The 23,525-nt window shown below is 38.8% G+C and overlaps 6 protein-coding genes and 1 pseudogene across 9 annotated transcripts; all 7 read left to right on the forward strand.

The window, feature by feature from the left end:
• LOC104779344 (cytochrome P450 72A13-like) lies at positions 32–2,192 on the forward strand. The gene is made up of 5 exons (XM_010503697.2): positions 32–398; positions 514–731; positions 811–1,058; positions 1,126–1,489; positions 1,587–2,192. Exons 1-5 carry the CDS (start codon positions 110–112, stop codon positions 2,013–2,015), a joined length of 1,548 nt encoding a protein of 515 aa, XP_010501999.1. The 5' UTR covers positions 32–109; the 3' UTR covers positions 2,016–2,192.
• LOC104779387 lies at positions 2,583–4,668 on the forward strand (annotated as a pseudogene).
• LOC104779370 (cytochrome P450 72A13-like) lies at positions 4,815–7,883 on the forward strand. The gene is made up of 5 exons (XM_010503730.2): positions 4,815–5,226; positions 5,318–5,535; positions 5,622–5,869; positions 6,955–7,324; positions 7,406–7,883. The coding sequence occupies exons 1-5, from the start codon at positions 4,827–4,829 to the stop codon at positions 7,829–7,831; spliced, it is 1,662 nt and encodes a 553-aa protein (XP_010502032.2). The 5' UTR covers positions 4,815–4,826; the 3' UTR covers positions 7,832–7,883.
• LOC104779358 (cytochrome P450 72A13) lies at positions 10,052–12,334 on the forward strand. 2 transcript variants are annotated; one of them, XM_010503711.2, is made up of 5 exons: positions 10,052–10,475; positions 10,566–10,801; positions 10,946–11,196; positions 11,300–11,669; positions 11,748–12,334. In XM_010503711.2, exons 1-5 carry the CDS (start codon positions 10,199–10,201, stop codon positions 12,171–12,173), a joined length of 1,560 nt encoding a protein of 519 aa, XP_010502013.1. In that variant the 5' UTR covers positions 10,052–10,198; the 3' UTR covers positions 12,174–12,334. The 2 variants fall into 2 exon arrangements, with proteins under 2 accessions (XP_010502013.1, XP_010502020.1); XM_010503718.2 differs by having other exon boundaries at positions 10,059–10,475; positions 10,584–10,801.
• On the forward strand, positions 13,694–15,959 carry LOC104779349 (cytochrome P450 72A15-like). The gene is made up of 5 exons (XM_010503705.2): positions 13,694–14,102; positions 14,199–14,416; positions 14,509–14,756; positions 14,891–15,260; positions 15,344–15,959. Exons 1-5 carry the CDS (start codon positions 13,706–13,708, stop codon positions 15,767–15,769), a joined length of 1,659 nt encoding a protein of 552 aa, XP_010502007.2. The 5' UTR covers positions 13,694–13,705; the 3' UTR covers positions 15,770–15,959.
• Positions 18,503–21,392, forward strand: LOC104779396 (F-box/FBD/LRR-repeat protein At3g14710-like). 2 transcript variants are annotated; one of them, XM_010503743.2, is made up of 4 exons: positions 18,503–18,624; positions 19,658–20,590; positions 20,685–20,825; positions 20,931–21,392. In XM_010503743.2, exons 2-4 carry the CDS (start codon positions 19,673–19,675, stop codon positions 21,207–21,209), a joined length of 1,338 nt encoding a protein of 445 aa, XP_010502045.1. In that variant the 5' UTR covers positions 18,503–18,624; positions 19,658–19,672; the 3' UTR covers positions 21,210–21,392. The 2 variants fall into 2 exon arrangements, with proteins under 2 accessions (XP_010502045.1, XP_010502046.1); XM_010503744.2 differs by lacking the exon at positions 18,503–18,624 and adding an exon at positions 19,424–19,559.
• On the forward strand, positions 18,533–19,453 carry LOC104779398 (SART-1 family protein DOT2-like). 2 transcript variants are annotated; one of them, XM_019246296.1, is made up of 2 exons: positions 18,533–18,624; positions 18,794–19,453. In XM_019246296.1, the coding sequence occupies exon 2, from the start codon at positions 18,821–18,823 to the stop codon at positions 19,430–19,432; it is 612 nt and encodes a 203-aa protein (XP_019101841.1). In that variant the 5' UTR covers positions 18,533–18,624; positions 18,794–18,820; the 3' UTR covers positions 19,433–19,453. The 2 variants fall into 2 exon arrangements, with proteins under 2 accessions (XP_019101841.1, XP_010502047.1); XM_010503745.2 differs by having other exon boundaries at positions 18,569–18,624; positions 18,784–19,453.

Raw genomic sequence — 23,525 nt, forward strand, 5'->3', positions numbered from 1 at the left:
CATGAATTTATATATCTATATATACAAAGCATTTCACCTGGCAACTTACATTCAGAAAAAAAGAACCAAAAAAAAAGACATCAAACATATATGGAAAAGAAGTGCATCTATGAGTGATACAGAGATATCAGCGGTGGCAGTTGCGGCTGCGATTGTGGTGGTAACTGTGGTTGCTGTATGGATATGGAAAGGCCTGAGTCTGGCTTGGCTTAGACCAAAGAAACATGAGGCTTATCTAAAGAGACAAGGTCTCTCTGGAACTCCTTTCACCTTTCTTGTGGGAGACGCTAGAAGGGAAGCCAGTATGGTAGAACAAGCAAAGTCTAAACCCATCAGTCTTACTGACGATTACACGCAACGTGTCATGCCTCTGATATTACAGACCGTTAAGGATCATGGTAAGAAACGGTTTAGATTTGAACTAAAAAAAACAGAGATCCTTTGTTTTTGTAATATATGAGTTGGTTACTTGGTTAGTGTTGAAATCCTCTGTTTCTATGTTTGTTTGTTTAGGGAAGACAACTTACATGTGGATGGGACCTAAAGCGAGTGTGATTGTGACGAAACCAGAACACATCAAAGAAGTTTTTAACAGAGTTTACGATTTCCCAAAGCCACCAAAGCACCCAATCGTTGAGCTTTTTGCGACTGGTGTCGCCCTGTGTGACGGAGAGAAATGGGCTAAGCATAGGAAGATAATAAACCCTTCTTTTCATCTAGAAAAGCTCAAGGTCTTTCTGACATCAATTCTCATGGCTTTTGCAACTGTTACAAATCATATGTTGACATTGCCTTTTCTTTGCTTTGCAGGTTATGATACCTGCGTTCTACGAGAGCTGCAGTGAGATGATAAGTAAATGGGAGAGAATGGTGAGCGAGCAGGGATCATCGAGTGAGATTGATATTTGGTCATACCTTGGGGATCTAACATCAGATGTCATTTCACGTACTGCGTTTGGTAGTAGCTACGAGGAAGGTAAGAGAATCTTTGAGCTTCAAGAAGAACAAGGCCGGCGACTTTTAAAAGCTCTTGAACTGGCTTTTATACCTGGAATGAGGTACATTAAGATGACCTTTCGTGTTCTTTCATTCATTCGTTATATAGTAATCTTCTCATTGGTTTAGGTTTCTACCAACAAAGAACAACATGAGAATGTGGCAAATAAATAGGGAAGTTAAGTCAAGACTGAAAGAGATCATCATGAAAAGACAGAGAGCATTGGAAGCAGGGGAGGCTCCAAAGAATGATCTGTTGGGGATACTCTTGGAATCGAATTCGGGAGATCACGGTATGAGTATTGAAGATGTGGTGGAAGAGTGCAGGCTGTTTCACTTTGCGGGCCACGAAACCACCGCGGTGCTGCTCGTGTGGACCATGATCATGCTGAGCCATCACACGCAATGGCAAGATCAAGCTAGAGAAGAGATCTTAGAAGTCATTGCGAAGAACAACAAACCTAACTTTGATGCACTCTCTAGACTTAAAATAGTAAAAGCACTAATCTTTGTGTATTTTTCCTATAACCGGAGGATTCTAGGCCAAAATCCCATACTAACGTTTTCTCGGAACCTTTTTGTCTTGACAGATGACCATGATCCTTAACGAGGTGTTGAGGTTATACCCACCAGGGATACTACTTGGTCGAGCAATAGAGAAAGAAACAAAGCTTGGTGAGGACATGACACTTCCAGATGGTGCACAAGTAGTGGTTCCTGTTCTTATGGTTCATCGTGATCCCGAGCTCTGGGGAGAAGATGTTCATGAGTTTAAGCCCGAAAGATTCGCTGATGGGATCTCAAAGGCCACGAAGAACCAAGTTTCGTTTCTTCCGTTTGGATGGGGACCAAGGTTCTGTCCTGGCCAGACTTTTGCCCTGATGGAAGCTAAGATGGCTCTTGTCTTGATTCTGCAGAGATTCTCTTTCGAGCTGTCACCTTCTTACACTCACTCCCCTCACACGGTTCTTACACTTCATCCTCAGTTTGGTGCTCCGTTGATCTTCCACATGCTCTAAGATCGATTGACAGAGTACATAAAATTTCGAAAATCCTCTCTTTTTTTTTTTTACTTAAAACAAGAATACTCTTGATAAGAGTAGCATATGTTATCCAATAATACGAGGAACTCATGAGAATTGAATTACAAAACTATGGTGATCGCAATTATTATCCTATTACATGTGTTCGCCCAAGATGATGAGTGGAAGTGCAATGAGTTTTCCTATGTTAATCAAAATAACCTTCTTCATATGCCTTACACCAAAAGAAAAGAACCTTCTATCATGCCAAGTAACATGTCTTATGGGAAGAGATGATATTTGGAAAACTTCTACAACAGCATTACATATATCAGAAAAAAGGTCAATGAGAATCCATTATAAAATCTACTAATTTGTTAGCAAAAAAATAAAAAAAAAGAATCTACCAATTTGGGTAAACATAATTGTAGAACCCAAAAAAATCTGAAAATATTTAAAATCTCTCAACTTTAAAAATACACAAAACACTAACACAATTCTAACTTCCCAATAAAAGCAAGACATCAAGTAAATCAAAATATCAATTAGTAAAACCAAAATAATTGTCCAAAACATCAGAGGTGGTCATCTCCACATCCGTCTCTTCTAAATTCTCAACCTCTCTATCTCTCTTCTCCGAGAGAGAGAATGGAGATATCAGGTGCATCGTTAACAGTTTCAATAGCTCTAATTGTTGTGTCGTGGTGGGTATGGAGAACTTTACAGTGGGTTTGGTTTAAACCAAAGATGCTTGAGAGTTACTTGAGAAAACAAGGTCTTGCCGGAACTCCTTACACGCCTCTTGTCGGCGACTTGAAGAGGAATGTCAACTTGTTTACGGAGGCAATATCCAAACCCATTGAACTAACAGATGATATCACACCACGTGTCATGCCTCATCCATTGCAAATGTTCAAGAATCACGTTACCTCTCTGATTAGAACTGTTGCAGAGTATCTGATCTTTGTGTGGTTTAAAGTTGTGCATCTTTGTGTGGTTTAAAGTTGTGTATCTTTGTGTGGTTGAAACAGGAAGGTCTTTCTTTACATGGCTCGGACCAACACTAACCATCACCATAATGGATCCTGAGCAAATTAAGGAAGTGTTCAACAATGTTTATGATTTCCAGAAGGCACAGACGTTCCTTTTGGGAAACTTAATAGCAACTGGACTCATCATTAATTATGATGGTGATAAATGGGCGAAGCATCGAAGAATCATCAACCCGGCTTTCCACCTTGTGAAACTCAAGGTTTAAGGTTTTATATTTAAGTTACGAATCAGGTTTTACGTTCATTTAGTCCTGAACCAATTTGTGTCTTGTGCTTCTATGTATAGAAAATGGTACCTGCGTTCCACCAAAGCTGCAGCGATGTTGTTTGCGAATGGGACAAGTTAGTCTCTGATAAAGGGTCGTCGTGTGAGGTGGACGTTTGGCCTTGGCTTGTGAGTATGACTGCAGATGTGATCTCTCGTTCTGCTTTTGGTAGTAGCTACAAAGAAGGACAGAGGATATTTGAGCTCCAAACAGAACTAGTGCATCTCATCATACAAGCTTTTTGGAAAGTTTACATCCCTGGATATCGGTAATAAAAAACCTCAACTTGTCTGGTTAAGAACATGACCGTATAAAGCCAAATGCTGTAATTTATTAGAGATTTTTAATCATGTCGTGTCATATTCTCTCTGTCTTCTGTTTGTGTAGTTATCTCCCTACGTAGAGTAATAAAAGGATGAAAGAAGCAGCTGGAGAAGTCCAAGTTATACTGAGAGGGATCGTTAACAAAAGGGTTAGAACAATCCCTCTCAGTATACTTCTTGCTGGGTATACTTCTTGAATCGAACTTGGGGCAAGCGAAAGGAAATTGGAATGAGTACTGAGGATGTGATGGAGGAGTGCAAGTTATTATATTTCGCCGGGCAAGAGACAACTTCGGTACTTCTTGTCTGGACAATGGTATTGTTAAGCCAACACCAAGACTGGCAGGCTCGTGCACGAGAAGAAGTGAAGCAAGTTTTTGGCGACAAAGAACCTGATACAGAAGGCCTTAACCAGCTCAAAGTTGTAAGTAAAACTAAATCATATACCTTTAGGTGACTTCAATATTTTTGTTGTGTTTAAATGATTTTGCTGAATATGTTTCCAAATTCCAACAGATGACGATGATGTTATATGAGGTCCTAAGGCTATATCCTCCAGTAACTCACCTGGCCCGAGCCATTCACAAAGAGATGAAGCTAGGTGACTTGACACTACCAGGCGGTGTCCATATCAGTTTACCCGTAATGCTAGTCCAACGCGACACCAAGCTGTGGGGGAATGATGCAGGGGAGTTCAAGCCTGAGAGATTCAAAGATGGTATTTCAAAGGCAACAAAGAGCCAAGTCTCCTTCTTTCCATTTGCGTGGGGGCCAAGGATCTGCATTGGCCAGAATTTTACCCTGATGGAGGCAAAGATGGCAATGGCATTGATTCTAATGAGATTCTCGTTCGAGCTTTCTCCTTCCTATGTCCATGCGCCTTACACCGTCGTCACCATCCACCCACAATTTGATGCTCACCTTATCCTGCACAGGCTATAATTCTAGAACCCCTTTTGTTGTTGTTAATTAAACAAAGGAAGCAAAGTCCAGATCATAATCAAATATTTTTATTAAGTGAAGTCAGTATTTGTAATTTACAAAACAAGATATTTCAAAGAAAGAGTACTTTTCTTCCTCTTTCTGTCGCTTTTCACACAAAGTCAAAATTTGCTTCTTCCCTCTTCAATTAGTCACTACATAATAAATGTATTGTTGACATCAGGGATGATTTACCACCACAACTTCTCCGAAACTCTCCTTAATATAGCCCAAGAATGGCCGCAAACTCTCTTTCTCTCCCTACCTCTCTCTCTCTCTCTCTCTCTCTCTCTCTCTCCGGTAGAGAAAATGGATATATCAGTTGCATCGGTAACAGTTTCAGTAGCTGTAGTTGTTGTTTCGTTGTGGGTATGGAGAACTTTACAATGGGTTTGGTTTAAACCAAAGATACTTGAGAGTAACCTGAGAAGACAGGGACTTTCCGGAACTCCTTACACGCTTCTTGTTGGCGATTTAAAGAGGCATTTCAGCATGTTGACCGAGGCAAAATCTAAACCCATCAAACTAACGGATGATATTACACCCCGTATCGTGCCTTATCCCTTGCAAATGCTCAAGACTCACGGTATGCTTCCTGGTTCGCTTCTTAATTTCTCTCTGTTTGGAACTGTTGTAGAAAAGGTTTCAACGTTTGCATCTCTATGTGGCTTAAACAGGGAGAACTTTCTTTACATGGCTTGGACCCATACCAACCATCACCATAATGGATCCTGAACAAATCAAGGAAGTGTTCAACAAAGTTTATGATTTCCAAAAGGCGCATACGTTTCCTTTGGGCAGATTAATAGCGGCTGGACTCGTTAGTTATGATGGTGATAAATGGGCAAAACACCGAAGAATTATCAACCCAGCTTTCCACCTTGAGAAGATCAAGGTTTATTAGCTATATCTTCCGTAGTCTTTATGTATGTATGTCTATTTGGCTCTGACCCAATTTGTGCCTTCTGCTTCTATGTATAGAATATGGTACCTGCGTTCCATCAGAGCTGCAGCGAAACTGTTGGCGAGTGGGACAAGTTAGTGTCGAACAAAGGGTCGTCCTGTGAGATGGATGTTTGGCCTTGGCTTGTGAGTATGACTGCAGATGTGATCTCCCGTACTGCTTTTGGCAGCAGCTACAAAGAAGGACAGAGGATTTTTGAGCTCCAAGCAGAACTAGCACAGCTCATCATACAAGCTTTTGGGAAAGCTTTCATCCCCGGATACCGGTAATGAGAAACCTCAACTTGTCTGGTTTTTATACAAGGCCTTTTAGTTTAGGGCTTGAGTAGTGCTGTTTTGAACCATGTTGTGTCATATTCTCTATGTCATCTGTTCGTGTAGTTATCTACCTACAAAGGGTAACAGAAGGATGAACGCAACAGCTAGAGAAATCAAAGTTATACTGAGAGGGATCGTTGACAAAAGGTTAAGGGGAAGAGAAGGTGGGGAAGTACCAAGTGACGATTTGCTGGGAANATCTAAACCCATCAAACTAACGGATGATATTACACCCCGTATCGTGCCTTATCCCTTGCAAATGCTCAAGACTCACGGTATGCTTCCTGGTTCGCTTCTTAATTTCTCTCTGTTTGGAACTGTTGTAGAAAAGGTTTCAACGTTTGCATCTCTATGTGGCTTAAACAGGGAGAACTTTCTTTACATGGCTTGGACCCATACCAACCATCACCATAATGGATCCTGAACAAATCAAGGAAGTGTTCAACAAAGTTTATGATTTCCAAAAGGCGCATACGTTTCCTTTGGGCAGATTAATAGCGGCTGGACTCGTTAGTTATGATGGTGATAAATGGGCAAAACACCGAAGAATTATCAACCCAGCTTTCCACCTTGAGAAGATCAAGGTTTATTAGCTATATCTTCCGTAGTCTTTATGTATGTATGTCTATTTGGCTCTGACCCAATTTGTGCCTTCTGCTTCTATGTATAGAATATGGTACCTGCGTTCCATCAGAGCTGCAGCGAAACTGTTGGCGAGTGGGACAAGTTAGTGTCGAACAAAGGGTCGTCCTGTGAGATGGATGTTTGGCCTTGGCTTGTGAGTATGACTGCAGATGTGATCTCCCGTACTGCTTTTGGCAGCAGCTACAAAGAAGGACAGAGGATTTTTGAGCTCCAAGCAGAACTAGCACAGCTCATCATACAAGCTTTTGGGAAAGCTTTCATCCCCGGATACCGGTAATGAGAAACCTCAACTTGTCTGGTTTTTATACAAGGCCTTTTAGTTTAGGGCTTGAGTAGTGCTGTTTTGAACCATGTTGTGTCATATTCTCTATGTCATCTGTTCGTGTAGTTATCTACCTACAAAGGGTAACAGAAGGATGAACGCAACAGCTAGAGAAATCAAAGTTATACTGAGAGGGATCGTTGACAAAAGGTTAAGGGGAAGAGAAGGTGGGGAAGTACCAAGTGACGATTTGCTGGGAATACTTCTTGAATCGAATTTGGGGCAAACGAAAGGAAATGGAATGAGTACTGAGGAACTGATGGAGGAATGCAAGCTGTTCTATTTCGCGGGGCAAGAGACGACATCAGTACTTCTGGTCTGGACGATGGTTCTGTTAAGCCAACACCAAGACTGGCAGGCTCGTGCACGAGAAGAAGTGAAGCAAGTCTTTGGCAATAAAGAACCTAATACAGAAGGTCTCAACCAACTCAAAGTTGTAAGTAAACCGAACCAAAAACTTTTACGTGACTTTTGATGTGTTTTGATGATTTTTGATGAATGATATGATCCCTCGCAGATGACAACGATATTATACGAAGTCCTCAGGCTATATCCTCCAGTATCCCAGCTGACCAGAGCCATTAACAAAGAGATGAAGCTAGGCGACCTGACATTACCAGGTGGTGTTCAGATCACTCTACCCATTCTGCTAGTCCAACGAGACACGGATCTGTGGGGAAACGATGCAGGGGAGTTCAAGCCAGAGAGATTCAAAGACGGTCTCTCAAAGGCAACAAAAGGCCAAGTCTCCTTCTTAGCTTTTGCGTGGGGGCCGAGGATATGCATAGGGCAGAACTTTGCAATGCTTGAGGCAAAGATGGCGATGGCTTTGATTCTACAGAAATTCTCATTTGAGCTTTCTCCTTCATATGTTCATGCGCCAGACACAGTCCTCACCACTCACCCACAGTTCGGTGCACCTCTTATCTTGCACAAGCTCTAATCCTATAACCAATTTCCTTGTGTTGCTGTCAAATAAACTTCCATATGATAGATACATACGATTACACATAATACAAAAAACAGAATATTTTTCTAAGTCAAAACTCGCGTCTCACAGACCCTTCTGCGCAGTGATCTCACGGAAACAAATCTCAGTTGCCAATTAAAAAGGATCGAAACTGAGTGAAGAAGATTATCCAAAATTATAAACCTTTTTGAGCATCTGTTCTTCATCAATGCCTCCTCTCTTCTGATTTCTAATCAGCAGCGGCAACGATTTTTATCTGGAGCATCCGTACCCAAAACACGTTGGAGCAATCAACACAATGCTCCCACCAAATATGAAACAGAGTACCATATTCTCTACATAGACGATATTCTCAAAATCGATCACTTCAGAAAACCCTAATATAAAGAACCCCCTAAGGATCGACTCCTCTAAACCCTCAAACCTCGAGATACCCTAATTACATACAAATAGCGAATTCGACCGTCGGCTAAAGGTTCTGCACGACGGCGCTAGCTATGTTTAGACATGACGACGACGTTTTCTAACTACTTTTATCTGGGTTGCCCACCTGACCCCACAACCCTGATAAAATATGAAATTTAAACTGTTTTAAATAAATTTTAATCACCTATGAAATAAAAATAAATATTAACAAATTTTTCAAGTAGCTTTTACTCAGGCATGTATTTGTATTTTTGTAGTTTAAAGTTTAAACTTATTATCAGTTCATTTTTTATAGTTATACTTTTGATATTATGTAATTCAAAGTACATTTACTATACTTACACATCAAAATATTTGTTAAAATACTTTATTTGTTTGTTTCACGTAATAATGTGGTGACTATTTACAAAGTAAATATAGAAGTATATGGTAATCAAAGTAAAAGTATGACAATAAGATAGTTATTAATTTAGATTTATATGATTTAGATTTCAATAGCAACAATATGTTTGATGTATTTACTAGGATTGGGCAAAAATACGCACATGAATATTCAACCTGGAACCCAACCCAAAAATACCGGTTTGAATTGGGTTTGGATATATCTAAATAACTTTATTGGGTTATATATTGCTAAACTTGTGGGTTAGTGTTCACGTTAGGGTAATACATGTTACCCAAACGGGTACCCATAAAACCTGAATATATAGAAATATCTACAATATTAATAATATTTAGCATTTATATAATTCAATTATCCAAAATTATAATTATAATTTTGAATATATCAATTAGTTTTCTACCTAAATACCTAAAATAATTTAAATATCTAAAAAATATTTGTTACATATGTCAAAATTTAGCTAAAATTATTTAAATTTAACTAATTTTTAAAGATTTTTTTTTCGGGTAACCGGTAGTTCGGATAGTAACCGGATTCCAAAATTTATAACTCGGACCGACTTGAATCCGATAGCATCCAAACCGAAACTCTAAAATTACCCAATGGGTTCTATTTTCCTAAACCCGTTTCCCCGAACTCGAACGGATTACCCATATGCCCTGGCCTAATAGTTACCGTAAAAGGTGTAAATGGATGACTTAAAAGATTGAACGAGCATTCATCTAAAAACATATGATAAAAACTTATTCAAGTCATTCAACCAAAAAATTTGAAGAAATGAACAAATTATACTGAAAAATTGTTCAACTTTATCATCTCCTATTTAGGGATGAATGAGTTGAATCCTTTGCACCCAATTCAACTACTTTATCCAACTCATCTTTATGCAACTCATTCATCTTTATGCAACTATTTACAGCCACCAAAAATGAATACCATACAACATTGTTTTGTTTGTATTTTTTTTTTTTTTTCACACTTATAAACTTAGTTGTACTAGACTACTAGTTGGACATAGTTGCCATGTTGGAGGCAAAGATGGCAATGGCATTGATTCTAATGAGATTCTCTTTCCAACTTTCTCCTTCCTATGTTCATGGGCCTTACACCGTCGTCACCATTCACCCACAATTCGGTGCTTATCTTATCCCTTTTGCACAAGCAATATAATTCTATAACCCCTTTTGTTGTTGTCAATTAGGAAACAAATTCCAGATCATAAAATACAAAACACAACTTTTTTTTTTTAATTAAGTGAAGTCAGATTTTGTGTCTTACAGATTAAAAGCCAAATATTTGTTGTATTGACAAAACAAGATATTTTCAAGAGTAATATACATGGACCAATATATTTCTTCCTCTTCGTGAGGCTCTCAATTATTCACTACGCATTAGTTGTATTTACGACATCAGGGATGATGTCACTACCACATCCATATTTCCTACGAAATTATTAACCTTTATATTCCGAGAATGTTAGTAAATTATCTACCCTCTCTCTGGTACAGAAAATGGAGATATCAGTTGCATCGGTAACAGTTTCAGTAGCTGTAGCTGTTGTGTCGTTGTGGGTATGGAGAACTTTACAGTGGGTTTGGTTTAAACCAAAGATGCTTGAGAGTTACTTGAAGAGACAGGGTCTTGCCGGAACTCCTTACACGCCTCTTGTCGGCGATTTAAAGAGGAATTCCAGCATGTTGGCTGTGGCAAGATCCAAACCCATCAAACTAACGGATGATATCACACCACGTGTTGTGCCTTTTCCCTTGCACATGCTCAAGACTCACGGTATGCTTCCTGTTTGGCATCTCTTGATTCCTCTCTGTGTAGAACTGATGTAGAGTATCTAGAAAAGGCTTCACCTTTTGTATCTCTAAGTGGCTGTGGCTGAAACAGGGAGAACTTTCTTTACATGGTTTGGACCTGTACCAGTCATCACCATAATGGATCCTGAGCTTATCAAGGAAGTGTTCAACAAAGTTTATGATTTCCAGAAGGCGCATACGTTCCCTTTGGGCAGAATTATAGCGGCTGGACTCGTTAGTTATGATGGTGATAAATGGGCAAAACACCGAAGAATCATCAACCCGGCTTTCCACCTTGAAAAGATCAAGGTTTAAAAGCTATATATTTTTTTCCATAGTCCATTTGGTTCTGACCCAATTCTTTATGTATGTAAAAGATCAAGGTCTAATTGCTTTATGTATGTATGTCCATTTGGCTCTGACCCAATTTCTGCCTTCTGCTTCTATGTATAGAATATGGTACCTGCCTTCCACCAGAGTTGCAGCGAGGTTGTTGGCCAATGGGACAAGTTAGCGTTGGATAAAGAAGGGTCGTCCTGTGAGATGGATGTTTGGCCTTGGCTTGTGAGTATGACTGCAGATGTGATCTCCCGTACTGCTTTTGGCAGCAGCTACAAAGAAGGTCAGAGGATATTTGAGCTCCAAGCAGAACTAGCAAAGCTCATCATACAAGCTTTTCGGAAAGCTTTCATCCCTGGATACAAGTAATGAGAAACCTCAACTTGTCTGGTTTTAGTTTAGGGCTTGAGTAGTAGTGCAATATCTATAGGAGATTCTGAACCATGTTATATCATGTTTTCTATGTAGTTATCTCCCTACAAAGGGTAATAGAAGGATGAAAGCAGCAGCTAGAGAAGTCAAAGTTATACTGGGAGGGATCGTTAACAAAAGGTTAAGGGCAAGAGAAGCTGGGGACGCAACAAGTGACGATTTGTTGGGTATACTTCTTGAATCGAATTTGGGGCAAAAGAAAGGAAATGGAATGACTACCGAGGAACTGATGGAGGAGTGCAAGCTGTTCTATTTTGCTGGGCAAGAGACTACAACAGTACTTCTGGTCTGGACAATGGTTCTGTTAAGCCAACACCAAGACTGGCAGGCTCGTGCACGTGAAGAAGTGAAGCAAGTCTTTGGCGATAAGGAACCTGATACAGAAGGCCTTAACCAGCTCAAAGTTGTAAGTAACCCGACCCAAAAACTTTCAGGTGACTTGAGTGTTTTGATAATTTAAGCTGAATGATTTGATCCCTCACAGATGACAATGATACTATATGAGGTCCTAAGGCTGTATCCTCCAGTAACACAGCTGACCCGAGCCATACACAAAGAGATGAAGCTAGGCGACCTGACATTACCAAGCGGTGTTCAGATCAGTCTACCCATTCTGCTAGTCCAACGCGACACGGAGCTGTGGGGAAACGATGCAGGGGAGTTCAAGCCAGAGAGATTCAAAGACGGTCTCTCAAAGGCAACAAAAAACCAAGTCTCCTTCTTTCCATTTGCGTGGGGACCGAGGATATGCATAGGCCAGAACTTTGCAATGCTTGAAGCAAAGATGGCAATGGCTTTGATTCTACAGAAGTTTTCCTTTGAGCTCTCTCCTTCATATGTTCACGCGCCTCACACAGTCATCACCATTCACCCACAGTTCGGTGCCCCTCTTATCTTGCACAAGCTGTAATCTTATAACCCCATTCTGTTGCTGTCAAATTAAAATTTCCAGACACAGATGGTACGAGTCCACATTATATACACACACAAAAGAACAGAGTCTTTCTCATGTATTGAAGTCAAAACTCGCGTCTCACAGACCCTTTGCACAGTGATTCCCACGGGTACAAATCTCAATTGTTAAAACTAAAACCCAATTACAAAGTGATCAAAACTCCTAGTGCACATATCCAGATTTATAAACAAGAGATGATAAAAATAAACCCTTTTGAGCATCTCTGTTCGTTCTTCATCAACAACGACTTCACTCTTCCGATTTCTGATTAGCAGCGGCAACGATTTTATCTGGAGCATTCGTATCCAAACACGTAACACCAATCAGAACAGGTCGATTACGTCGTGATTTCGCTTCCTCAACAATGCTCCCACCAAATCTTACAGTCTCTTAAAAATTTGAAACAGAGTACCTGAGTCACACAGAGACCATATTCTCCGAATCGATAACTTTAGAGAACCCAAAAACGAAGAACCCCCCCAAGGATGGACTCTCCTAAATCCCCAAGTATCGACTCTCTTAAACCCCCCCAAACCTCGATACCCTACCCAAATCGAATTCGACCGTCGGCCAAAGGTTCTCAACGACGGGCGTATGTTTAGACAGGACGACGTCGGCCTTCTTCTTTTTTTCGTTTCCTAAAACGCTGTCGTTTTGATTTTATCCATTCTTATCTAGTATTTTTGTATAAATTCATGCGGTGGAAAAAAAATGATGCAATAGCTAAATCCATGAGTTAAATCATCCAAATATTTTAAAGAATTTTTTTTGTATCCATGGGAAATGTTTTCAGACATCATTTTTCTTTTTTGTAAAGAAATGACACTTCGATAAATCGTTTTTCGCACAAAGAAAAAAACAAGTCAAATGACTTCGAAATATTTTGTTTTCCAACGTTGTGGTAAAGGGAAAGAAGAGTAAAACGCGTGGAAGCCTGGAAGGTAATGATTGACGTAGAAACGTCAAAAAGCCGAAGACGTTCATAACCTGGCCACCACTCAAGTCATGACCAAAATAGTTTAGTTATTCATCTTCTCTTTTTTGGTAAAAATATTTCTCATCTTGCTGTTTTAATCAATTTTGTTTCTTACTGCTTCGTGGCATGTGACTGTGAAGCGTGTGAACCTCCAAGTGAAGTAAAAGATCAAAAATACACCACCGCATAAACTGTCCGAAACATATTCCAAGAATAATATTTAACCTTTATATTCCGAGAATATTTAGCAACTTAAATTATCTACGTCCTCTTTCTTCTCTAGATAGTATCGGTAAATGACAAAAGAAACGTCACGAAGTTGAAGACGCTCGTCCCTTGCCCGCCACTGATGCGTTATATGACTATGAGTTAGTTATGAGTTATGACCACACAGAAGTCCAAATTGCTTCTTGCGCCTTCGTGGCATGTGACTGTGAGGCAACAAGTAAAGCAAAATATCAATTAGTCACCATAAGATAATTGTCCGAACACACAAGATATAACATCACTGATGATGTCATCACCACAGTCATATCTTCTCCACAATTTTCAACCTTTATATCCCAACATTTTCGCAAACTCTCCACCCCTCTCTCTCTCGCTCTCTCTCTCTCTTCTCTGGAAGAAAAAAATGGAGATATCAGTTGCATCGGTAACAATTTCAGTAGCTGTAGTTGTTACATCATGGTTGGTATGGAGAGCTTTACAGTGGGTTTGGTTTAAACCAAAGATGCTTGAGAGTTACCTGAGAAGACAAGGTCTTCCCGGAACTTCTTACACGCCTCTCGTCGGCGATGTGAAGAGGAATTTCAGCATGTTGACAGAGGCAAGATCAAAACCCATCAACCTAACGGATGATATCACACCACGTGTCATGCCTCATCCTTTGCAAATGCTCAAGACTCACGGTATGCTTCCTGCTACATCTCTTGATTCTTCTCTGTTTACAACTGTTGCAGAGTATCTGATCTTGAAAAGGTTTCAACTTTTGAATTTTGGAACAGGAAGGACTTACTTTTCATGGTTTGGACCTGTACCAATCATCACCATAATGGATCCTGAGCAAATCAAGGAAGTGTTCAACAAAGTTTATGATTTCCAAAAGCCGCATACATTCCCTTTGGCCACACTGATAGCTAAAGGACTCGCTAATTATGATGGTGATAAATGGGCAAAACACCGAAGAATCATCAACCCGGCTTTCCACCTTGAGAAGATCAAGGTTTATAGTCACCTAGAATCAAGTTATTTAGAAAACTGTAGATGTTTGTATGTTCATTTGGCTCTAACCCAACTTTGTGCTTCTATGTTTAGAATATGGTACCTGCGTTCTACCAAAGCTGTAGCGAGGTTCTTGGCGAATGGGAGAAGTTAGTGTCAGATAAAGGGTCTTCGTGTGAGGTAGACGTTTGGCCTGGGCTTGTGAGTATGACTGCAGATGTGATCTCTCGTACTGCTTTTGGCAGCAGCTACAAAGAAGGACAGAGGATCTTTGAGCTCCAAGCAGAACTAGCACAGCTCATCATTCAAGCTTTCCGGAAAGCCATCATCCCTGGATTTAGGTAATGACAAAGATACACTTATCTGATTTAATATAAGGACTTCAGAGCTGGACTCTTGATCTTTTAGTTCTGCAATCGGTTAAAGACATGAAGAACCGTCCTGTCATAATCGTTGTGCCAACTTTTGTGTGTAGTTATCTCCCGACAAAAGGTAACAGAAGGATGAAAGCAACAGCTAGAGAAATCCAAGTTATACTGAGAGGGATTGTTAACAAAAGGTTAAGGGCGAGAGAAGCTGGCGAAGCACCAAGTGACGATTTGCTGGGTATACTTCTTGAATCGAATTTGGGGCAAACGAAAGGAAACGGTATGAGTACTGAGGATCTGATGGAGGAATGCAAGTTGTTCTATTTCGCGGGGCAAGAGACGACATCAGTACTTCTGGTCTGGACGATGGTTCTGTTAAGCCAACACAAAGACTGGCAGGCTCGTGCACGAGAAGAAGTGAAGCAAGTTTTTGGCGATAAAGAGCCTGATGCAGAAGGTCTCAACCAGCTCAAAGTTGTAAGTAAAACCAAATCATAAACCTTTGAAAAGACTTTTGCTGTGTTTTGATGATTTTTGATGAATGACATGATCCCTCGCAGATGACAATGATATTATACGAGGTCGTAAGGCTATATCCACCAGTAACACAGCTGACCAGAGCCATTCACAAAGAGATAAAGCTAGGAGACCTAACACTACCAGGCGGTGTTCAGATCAGTCTACCCATTCTGCTAGTCCAACGGGACACGGAGCTGTGGGGAAACGATGCAGGGGAGTTCAAGCCAGAGAGATTCAAAGACGGTCTCTCAAAGGCAACAAAGAGCCAAGTCTCCTTCTTTCCTTTTGCATGGGGACCAAGGATATGCATCGGCCAGAACTTTGCAATGCTTGAGGCAAAGATGGCAATGGCTTTGATTCTACAGAAATTCTCGTTTGAGCTTTCTCTTTCATATCTTCATGCGCCTTACACAATCATCACCATTCACCCACAATTTGGTGCTCAGCTTATCCTGCAGAAGCTCTAAAATACTACTACCCTTTTCGTTTTTTTCAAATAAGCTTGTTGTTGTTATACACAGATGAAACGAGTTAGATCACACAATATACAAAAACTGAAATCTTTTTAATGTATTCAAGTCAGAAGTTCTGACTCATAACTTGAACAAATCTCTGTTTGAAACTAGAACCCAATATAAAGGAACGAAATTTAAGACTCGCCCACTATTTAAACTGAGACATATCGAGGAGGAGGACATCTGAGATTCCCAAAAATTATCTCTTCCTACGGTTCGACTCACTAAACCCCTGACCTAGGGAAACCTTAGTTTCAGAGAGATCAACGGCGAGACTTGCGGAGGTTCTTCGGTATGACGGCTTAGAAGCATCTCGGTTCTTCATTAACGACTCCTCTCTTTCGATATCTAATTAGCCAGCGGCAACGATTATATCCGGGAACATTCGTAGCCAAACTCGTAAGACCAATCAAAACAGGTCGATTACGTCGTGATTTCGCTTCCTCAACAATGCTCCACCAAACTTACAGTCTCTATTGAAACAGAGTACCATAGACGAGAGTTCGACGGTGGTGATGTTCGCTAAAAGGGTTCAGCACGGCGGCGCTATTTAGACAGAATGACGGCGGTTTTGTTTTGTTCCCCTTTTTCTATGACGTTTTCTAAAATGCCGTCGTTTACTTTTATCTGTTTCAGCCATTTTAAACGCCGCCGTTTACTTTTATCTGTTTCACCTTTTTCTTCATCTGTTTTGGCGATAATAAAGAACCTAATACAAAAGGTTTCAACCAGCTCAAAGTTGTAAGTAAACCGAACCAACAACTTTTAGGTGTCTTTTGCTGCGATTTGATGAATGGTAATATGATATGATCCATCGCAGATGACGATGATATTATACGAAGTCCTCCGGCTGTAATTTGTATCCACTAGTATTCAAGATGACAGTGTCAGCTTAAACATAACATATTACATGTCGTGGGCAAACTAAAAAAAAATGTCTTTTAGCTTATGAAAAAATTTATTGATTTTTTTTAGATATCTTTGGTTTATATAAATTTTTTTTTGACTTTTCTAGGCAAATTTTTTTTTGTGCCTCTTTAACTTACAAATTTTTTTATCTTGCTCTTTAAACTTGCAATTTCTTTTTTATCCTTTTTCTTATACGTATATGCCTCTTTAATTTATTTATTCGGAACGCTCGTACTGTTCCCTAGTTAAGTCGGCATCGTTCACAAAGAGAGGAAACTAGACGACCTGACATTACCAGGCATTGTTCTTATCACTGTACCTACTCTGCTAGTCTAGTGCAACACGATGTTGAATGTAATGTTAAATTATATTAAAAAGAAAACTTTTTTACAACTAATGCATAAGTTCTTTGAGTGGTTTTAAAAGAAAGTGTACAAAAATCAAATTCTAGAGCCGTTGCCATATGAGTAAACCGTTGTCGTAACGCGGATGCAGGGGAGTTCAAGCCAGAGAGATTCAAAGACGGTCTCTCAAATGCAACAAAAGGCCAAGGCCCCTTCTTTTCTTTTGGGTGGGGACCGAGGATATGCATATGCCAGAGCTTTGCAATGCTTGAGGCAAAGATGGCAATGGCTTTGATTCTACAGAAATTCTCGTTTGAGCTTTCACCTTCATATCTTCACGCGCCTTACACAGTCCTCACCATTCACCCACACTTCGGTGCTCCTCTTATCTTGTACAATCTCTAAAATCCCATTACCCCTTTTGTTTCTGTCAAGTAAACTTGTTATGTAAGACATAATTTCTCTTTTCCTATTACGTGGTCTTATATTATCCGTTTTTTATAAAATATTGTTATCTAAATATCTTAACATAGCAAGTAAGGGTCAACTAAACTTGTAATGGAACGAGTTATAATATCATAATACACAAAACTCTAATCTTTTAATATGTGTAGCTTATTAATTTAATGCAGAGAAATTATCATTGAAAACAAAAACAAAAAAATGCAGAGAAATTATCATTAAAAAAAAAAGAAGGAGTTTGGTATTTTTGGCCTGTGGGGAATTTGTCTCGGAGTAAAAGCCACCAAAAAAATATACATATTGACGTGAACTCAAATCTAATACTAAAACATTTAAGACCTTTACCACCTTCAGTTCTCGTGATATAAAGACCAATAACGCTGGCAAAATGATCTCTGCCTCTGATATAAATGGATATTTCTGTTTGATAACTATAGTTTTCTGTCCTGTGGGCTAGTGGACACGGAGAACTCTGATGTGGGGTTGGCTAAAACCGAAGATGTTTTGTTGGAGTGTTACTTGAGAGTTGAAACAGGGTCGTCTACGTTTACCTGGAACTCTTTACACGCCCTCTTGTCGGAGATTTGAGGAATTTTCAGAGTTTTAATAAAGAAAATATCCAAACCCATCAAACTAACAAATGATATCATCCCACGTGTCATGCCTATAACCTTAAACATGCTCCACACTCACGACCAACATTGTTAATTTTGTTTATAAGTCCCTTTATTTTATGACTACTTTAGTTCCATTTTCTTATTATTATTTTTTTGACAACTGATTTTATTATTTTCTTAAAGATAATACTATATATTTGATATATATCGAATAATATAATGGACCTTGACGTGGAATTCAGTTTTCATATATAATAGTATCCGCTCGAGAAAATTCTTCAAGTCAGCCCACCGAAACTGCTTTTGTCAATTTGGGCTTCTTGGTCAATCCTTAGCTAAGCTAGGTAGGGATCAACCTCGATAACATCGTTTGCTGTTCCGAAATCGATCGGTGAATTTCATGTGATTTGAAGTTGGAACCTGGAGATTGTCTTCTTTGTGATCGTCCATTCTCAATACAGACCTGACCATAAAGGTATTCGAGTTATTTTTTTTCCTCTTCTTGTTAGGATTCCAAATTAGGAAGGAATTAATAGGTCAAACAATAAACCCTAGATCTCTAATTCTATATAAGCTTTTGAATTTTCTCGGTATCGTATACGTTTCTGTCTCATCATCGCGGGGTTTTGATAAGGATGTCTCAGTTCAACATAGCTACGAAGAAGGTTTCGATGAAGAAGAATAAGAAACTGGTTATAAACATTGCTCTAGATAAAGATGATCATGGTCAAGGTGGTCTCGGTTCGTTAAGAGAGGAGACAGAGAGGTCTGATTCATCAGAGAGACTAATAAGTGATGTGGTTTGTTCCAAAGCTGACGACCATAATAACCTTGGTTGTTCAAGGGAGGAGAAAGATAGGTTCCAAAGGGTTTGTTCCAAAGCTGATGAAGAGATTGATGATCATCATCATGGTTCTAGTACTTTAAGAGATGGGATGATGCGTGAGGTTGATGTCGGAACAGGATTATCTGGTGCGTTGAACCGTCTTAGAGAGCAAGGTACTTTCAAAGGAGGGGAAAGCAAGCTTGTTGTAGGTGTTAAGGACAAGCATGATGATGATCAAGGTGACAGATTCAGAGATGGATTTAAGGATATACAGATTCAGAGGGTTGACAAGTGGGGAAGGACATTGAATCAGAAAGAAGCTTATCGTGCACTCTGTCATGGATTTCATGGGAAGCAGCCTGGGAAGAGGAAGCAAGAGAAACGGAATAAGAAGCATGAAGATAATTCAAAACAGATGGAATCTTCAGAGAGAGCTGTGGAGAGAAATAGAGAATGAGAGAAGTTCATGCCGTATTGAAGAGTCCTTACATTGTTCTCTAGTCATGATAAAAACTTCTCTATACTAGGCTTTTACAACGATGATCTCATTGGCATTTTTCAAATTAAAAACATCATAGGATTTGGTATTTTGCTTAATATTTTCGAGGTTTCTTTTATGTTTTTTACATCAATAATACAGTGTTTTTCTTTTTCACCTATAATTCCATTGCTTGATGATCAGGGAAAACCAATTTCAATGCATCCCGAGACAAAACAAGCGTGTTTAGTGAAGGTTCCATCTTCCAAGAAGGCTCGCCTATGCAGTGATCAGAACTTTGAAGATAAGTTCAGCAGCTTGCATGAGAGTATTGTTAGCAGAATTCTAAGCCATCTTCCAACTGTAGAAGCTGTTAGTACTTCTGTGTTGTCAAAGTCATGGAGGAACATGTGGACAAGCATCACAGAGTTACAGTTTGATGATAAAATGCATAGGGATCCGACTGATTCTCGATTTACTGACTTTGTTGATCGTGTGATTGGCAACATTGGAAGTCATCATATTAACAGCTTCCATCTATCTTCTGTTAATTCTTACGATGAGGCTTTTGTAATCTCGTGGTTGTCTGAGGTTCTAAAGCGCAACCTTCAGAGACTTGTTATCACTTGCCACGAACTTGACAGCGTAAACTTTTCACCACTGTTTCCTAGTTTTGGTTCTCTTGTGGAGTTAAGGCTTCGTACAAAGAGCATTATTGACATTTCGGCTCCAGCTCTTCTCCCTAATCTTAAGTTCTTGAGTCTCGAGGATGCTAGAATCTTCAACTTGTCTTCCGTCTCAACGAACCTCGTTCTGAACTTCCCTGTCTTGGAAACTTTTGAAGCCTCTTATAGCCGCTGCTTTAGAACTGATACTGTGATCCTAGATTCTCCATTGCTCAGGATCTTTGAGATGTTCAAGTGTACCTCTGTACACGTACCAAATGCTTCTCAAGTGTGTAAGATCAGGGTGTTAGCTTCAAACCTTGAGAAAATCACTTTCTCCGGGAACGATTCCCGAAAGATTCTTCTTTCTTTTCCACCGTCTTTACCTGAAGCTTATCTTGCCCTCAGCAGATCACATTGGTCCAAGAAGTTTCTAAGTAGCTTCACGTGCGTGAGGAGTTTGGGGCTCGAGGTTAGTTACATTACATCTTCCTCTTAACTTAATTTTCAAAGCTTTTCCAGGCTCAGTTCACTCACACAACTCTTTGTCTCGGCGTCCTTCTTAGCTTAGCAAGGATTTTCATGTGTTCACATTACCCAAATTCAGACAGTTGGTTTACCTGCATTTGATATACGACATGACACGGTATTTTATATTAGCACAGTTCCTCGAAGCCGCACCAATACTCGAAATGCTCAGCATCCGCGTAAGTCATATACATGTCCTACTAATAATATCTAATGTTGTGAGTTGTGACACCAATATCTTTTCTCTTGTTCTGAACTTGCCTGTCCGGTGAAACAACCTGCAGGACCTGACATCTCCTCGTTCATCCCCTACTGAAAAGTTCTTGAAGGAACTACGTTCAGAAGAATCCCCGGACTGCATTCGAACAATGCTCAAGGTCCTGCAAATCAGGAATTTTAAGCCAAACAGGCTGCAGACATCAGTGTTGAGGTGCGTGATGGAGAACGCTGGGATTCTTGGATCAGTCATCCTTTCCTCGCCCAATCCGATCACAGAAGAAGCTAAAGCACAGATCTTGTCTTATCCTAAAGCCTCACCTCATGCCCCTGTCTTTTTCGAATGACCAAAACTTGACCTTTTTGCAATTCCCAGTTCCTTGTGGGTTACGGCAAAGTTATATGATCTTTATTTCGATTCTCACTAAAACTTTGAAATTATGTTCTTTGTGGATACTCTGATTTCAAAGAAAAGAATATGCCTTTTGGACAAGGTTTAAAGACAGAAACAAGTGTTGATGTGCCCTTAACCACATGCAACTTCTTCTGCCACTCTCAGTGGACCACTCTTCTTTGCACTAATATTATGATTTATTGGTATGATGCAGCATCCAATATTTGTCTTCTTTTATCACAACTCTTTTGCATAGTAATATAAATATAAATATTAGACAAAATCTCATGAATTGTGTATTATTAAGTTTATGGTCCTCTGTTTTTCTAGTCTAAAAGATTGAAAAAGTTGTTTTGGAGTTATGTGTAAAAGATACTTTTATTTTATTTGATGTTAATATAGGTGGTGACACAAACTTATTAGCATCATAATAATTATGATGGTGATGTGTTTTTAATATTGAACAATAAATTAGGTTCGTTGATTTTAGAAGGCCACCAAACAAACAAAACAAGAAAACAAAACAAAAATCTGCTTGGCGGAGATATTTCGGTTCTTATAATTTACACCACTTTGGAGTTTGGAGTAAAGCCAAATCTAACAAGAGTTATGTTTTATGTGGTCGATTAGTGTCAACTGTGCTATTTTGAGCTTTAACTATAGTGGATAGAAAAAAAAAAAAAAACGGTAATTGATGATCATTCTAGATGAAGTCCTGTCCTAAACGTTGGTTTAATTTGTTGTTAGTATGTTAATATGTTATCAGTTAAATTTCTGGTTAACTGATAAACTTTTATTGGTTTTTTAGTTAATAGCCAGAGCAAAATAGTACTATATACTAACTTTCAATCATGGAAAAATTAATTTCGGATCAAAGGCCGCGAAACCGGATTCGTATATTTTTATGTTCAAAGACCTAAAACTGAAAACTTAAAATGATGACCACATGTCGTAGTTTCAACGGTGGCATATTATTTTAAGCAACTCCCAAATGTATGGGAACATTTTGTGATACTCGAACCCGAGTTTTATACACCAATTTAGACTAAATCAGACCCATTTGTGTCACGTTTCCAATATAGTATAGATATATATATATAGATTGATTTTTAGCTTAATAAAAAGTTTATTATATATGAAGAGAAGTAGAGAATTTGTCGATATTATTATAAAAAAGGGTCACCGGAACGAAGAAAGCGTGATGGAAAATGAAAGATCAACTTCTGTTTAAATGTTAAAATATTATTACTTAGTTGACACCTTGCCCTACATTTATATAAGATATGTTATTTTGTGTGGCTTAAGATTCGAGATCATCTAAATATATAATATGCAAATGTCTTTTTCATGCTTTTTAGCTAATGGACCGACTTTACATCTCACCCATATGTTATTAATAAAAAATATAAAATTGTACAAATTACATTACAATCCAAGTCTTTAATATCAAACTTAGAATAAACCATATAAGTTTAACATAATTAACTCAACAAAGTATATAAATTAATTAAACTTTGAATGGGCATGCATGATACAACATTTGAGTACTCCAGTATTAACATATAACTTAGTCTCTTCGAGTATTATTTTAAAATTTAATCAAATAAATTAGTAACATTGACCTTGATACCAACTATTATAATGATTTTGTTAACTTTTTTTCTTCATCAAAGGGATACCAAATGAGACTTGCAATCTTTTATTGCCTTCGATCTCAACGTTGTAGCGGCAACAACAACAGCAAGGGTCGCTTGCTAGAAAGTCATTATCCTATTTTTTTTTTTTTTTTTGACACTTAAGTCTTCCCCAATTTATTCAAAATGTAATCGTAATTACTATAATCTTATTATATAAAACAACTTTAAGAAAACTCAAAAAGTGTTCTTTAGTATTAAATTCCGCCATGTGTAATATACATGTGAAACGTTATCTTAACTATGATTAGGTGAGTTTTTATTAACGGCTACATAATAGTAAACTTATCCTAATTCATTATTATGTTCTCATCTAATAGTACTAATCTCTTAAATGAGCAATATTAATTGACTGAAACAATCAATGACAGAGAGATAAACCAAACAACTCTTGTTTTGGTATGATTAGCTGTGAAAAAAATAATAATAACAAACTTTCAATTTAACCACACGAATTTTATATTTTTTAAAAAAAGGAGTAGGTGAAGTTTTGCAAATTGCAACATAAAAAATATACGAAGTAAAAAATAGCAGTATTAAAAAGGGTCGGGTTCATTCATCGGTAGTTGCCTCAC

Source organism: Camelina sativa, chromosome 1, assembly GCF_000633955.1.
Source record: "Camelina sativa cultivar DH55 chromosome 1, Cs, whole genome shotgun sequence".
NCBI lineage: Eukaryota > Viridiplantae > Streptophyta > Magnoliopsida > Brassicales > Brassicaceae > Camelina > Camelina sativa.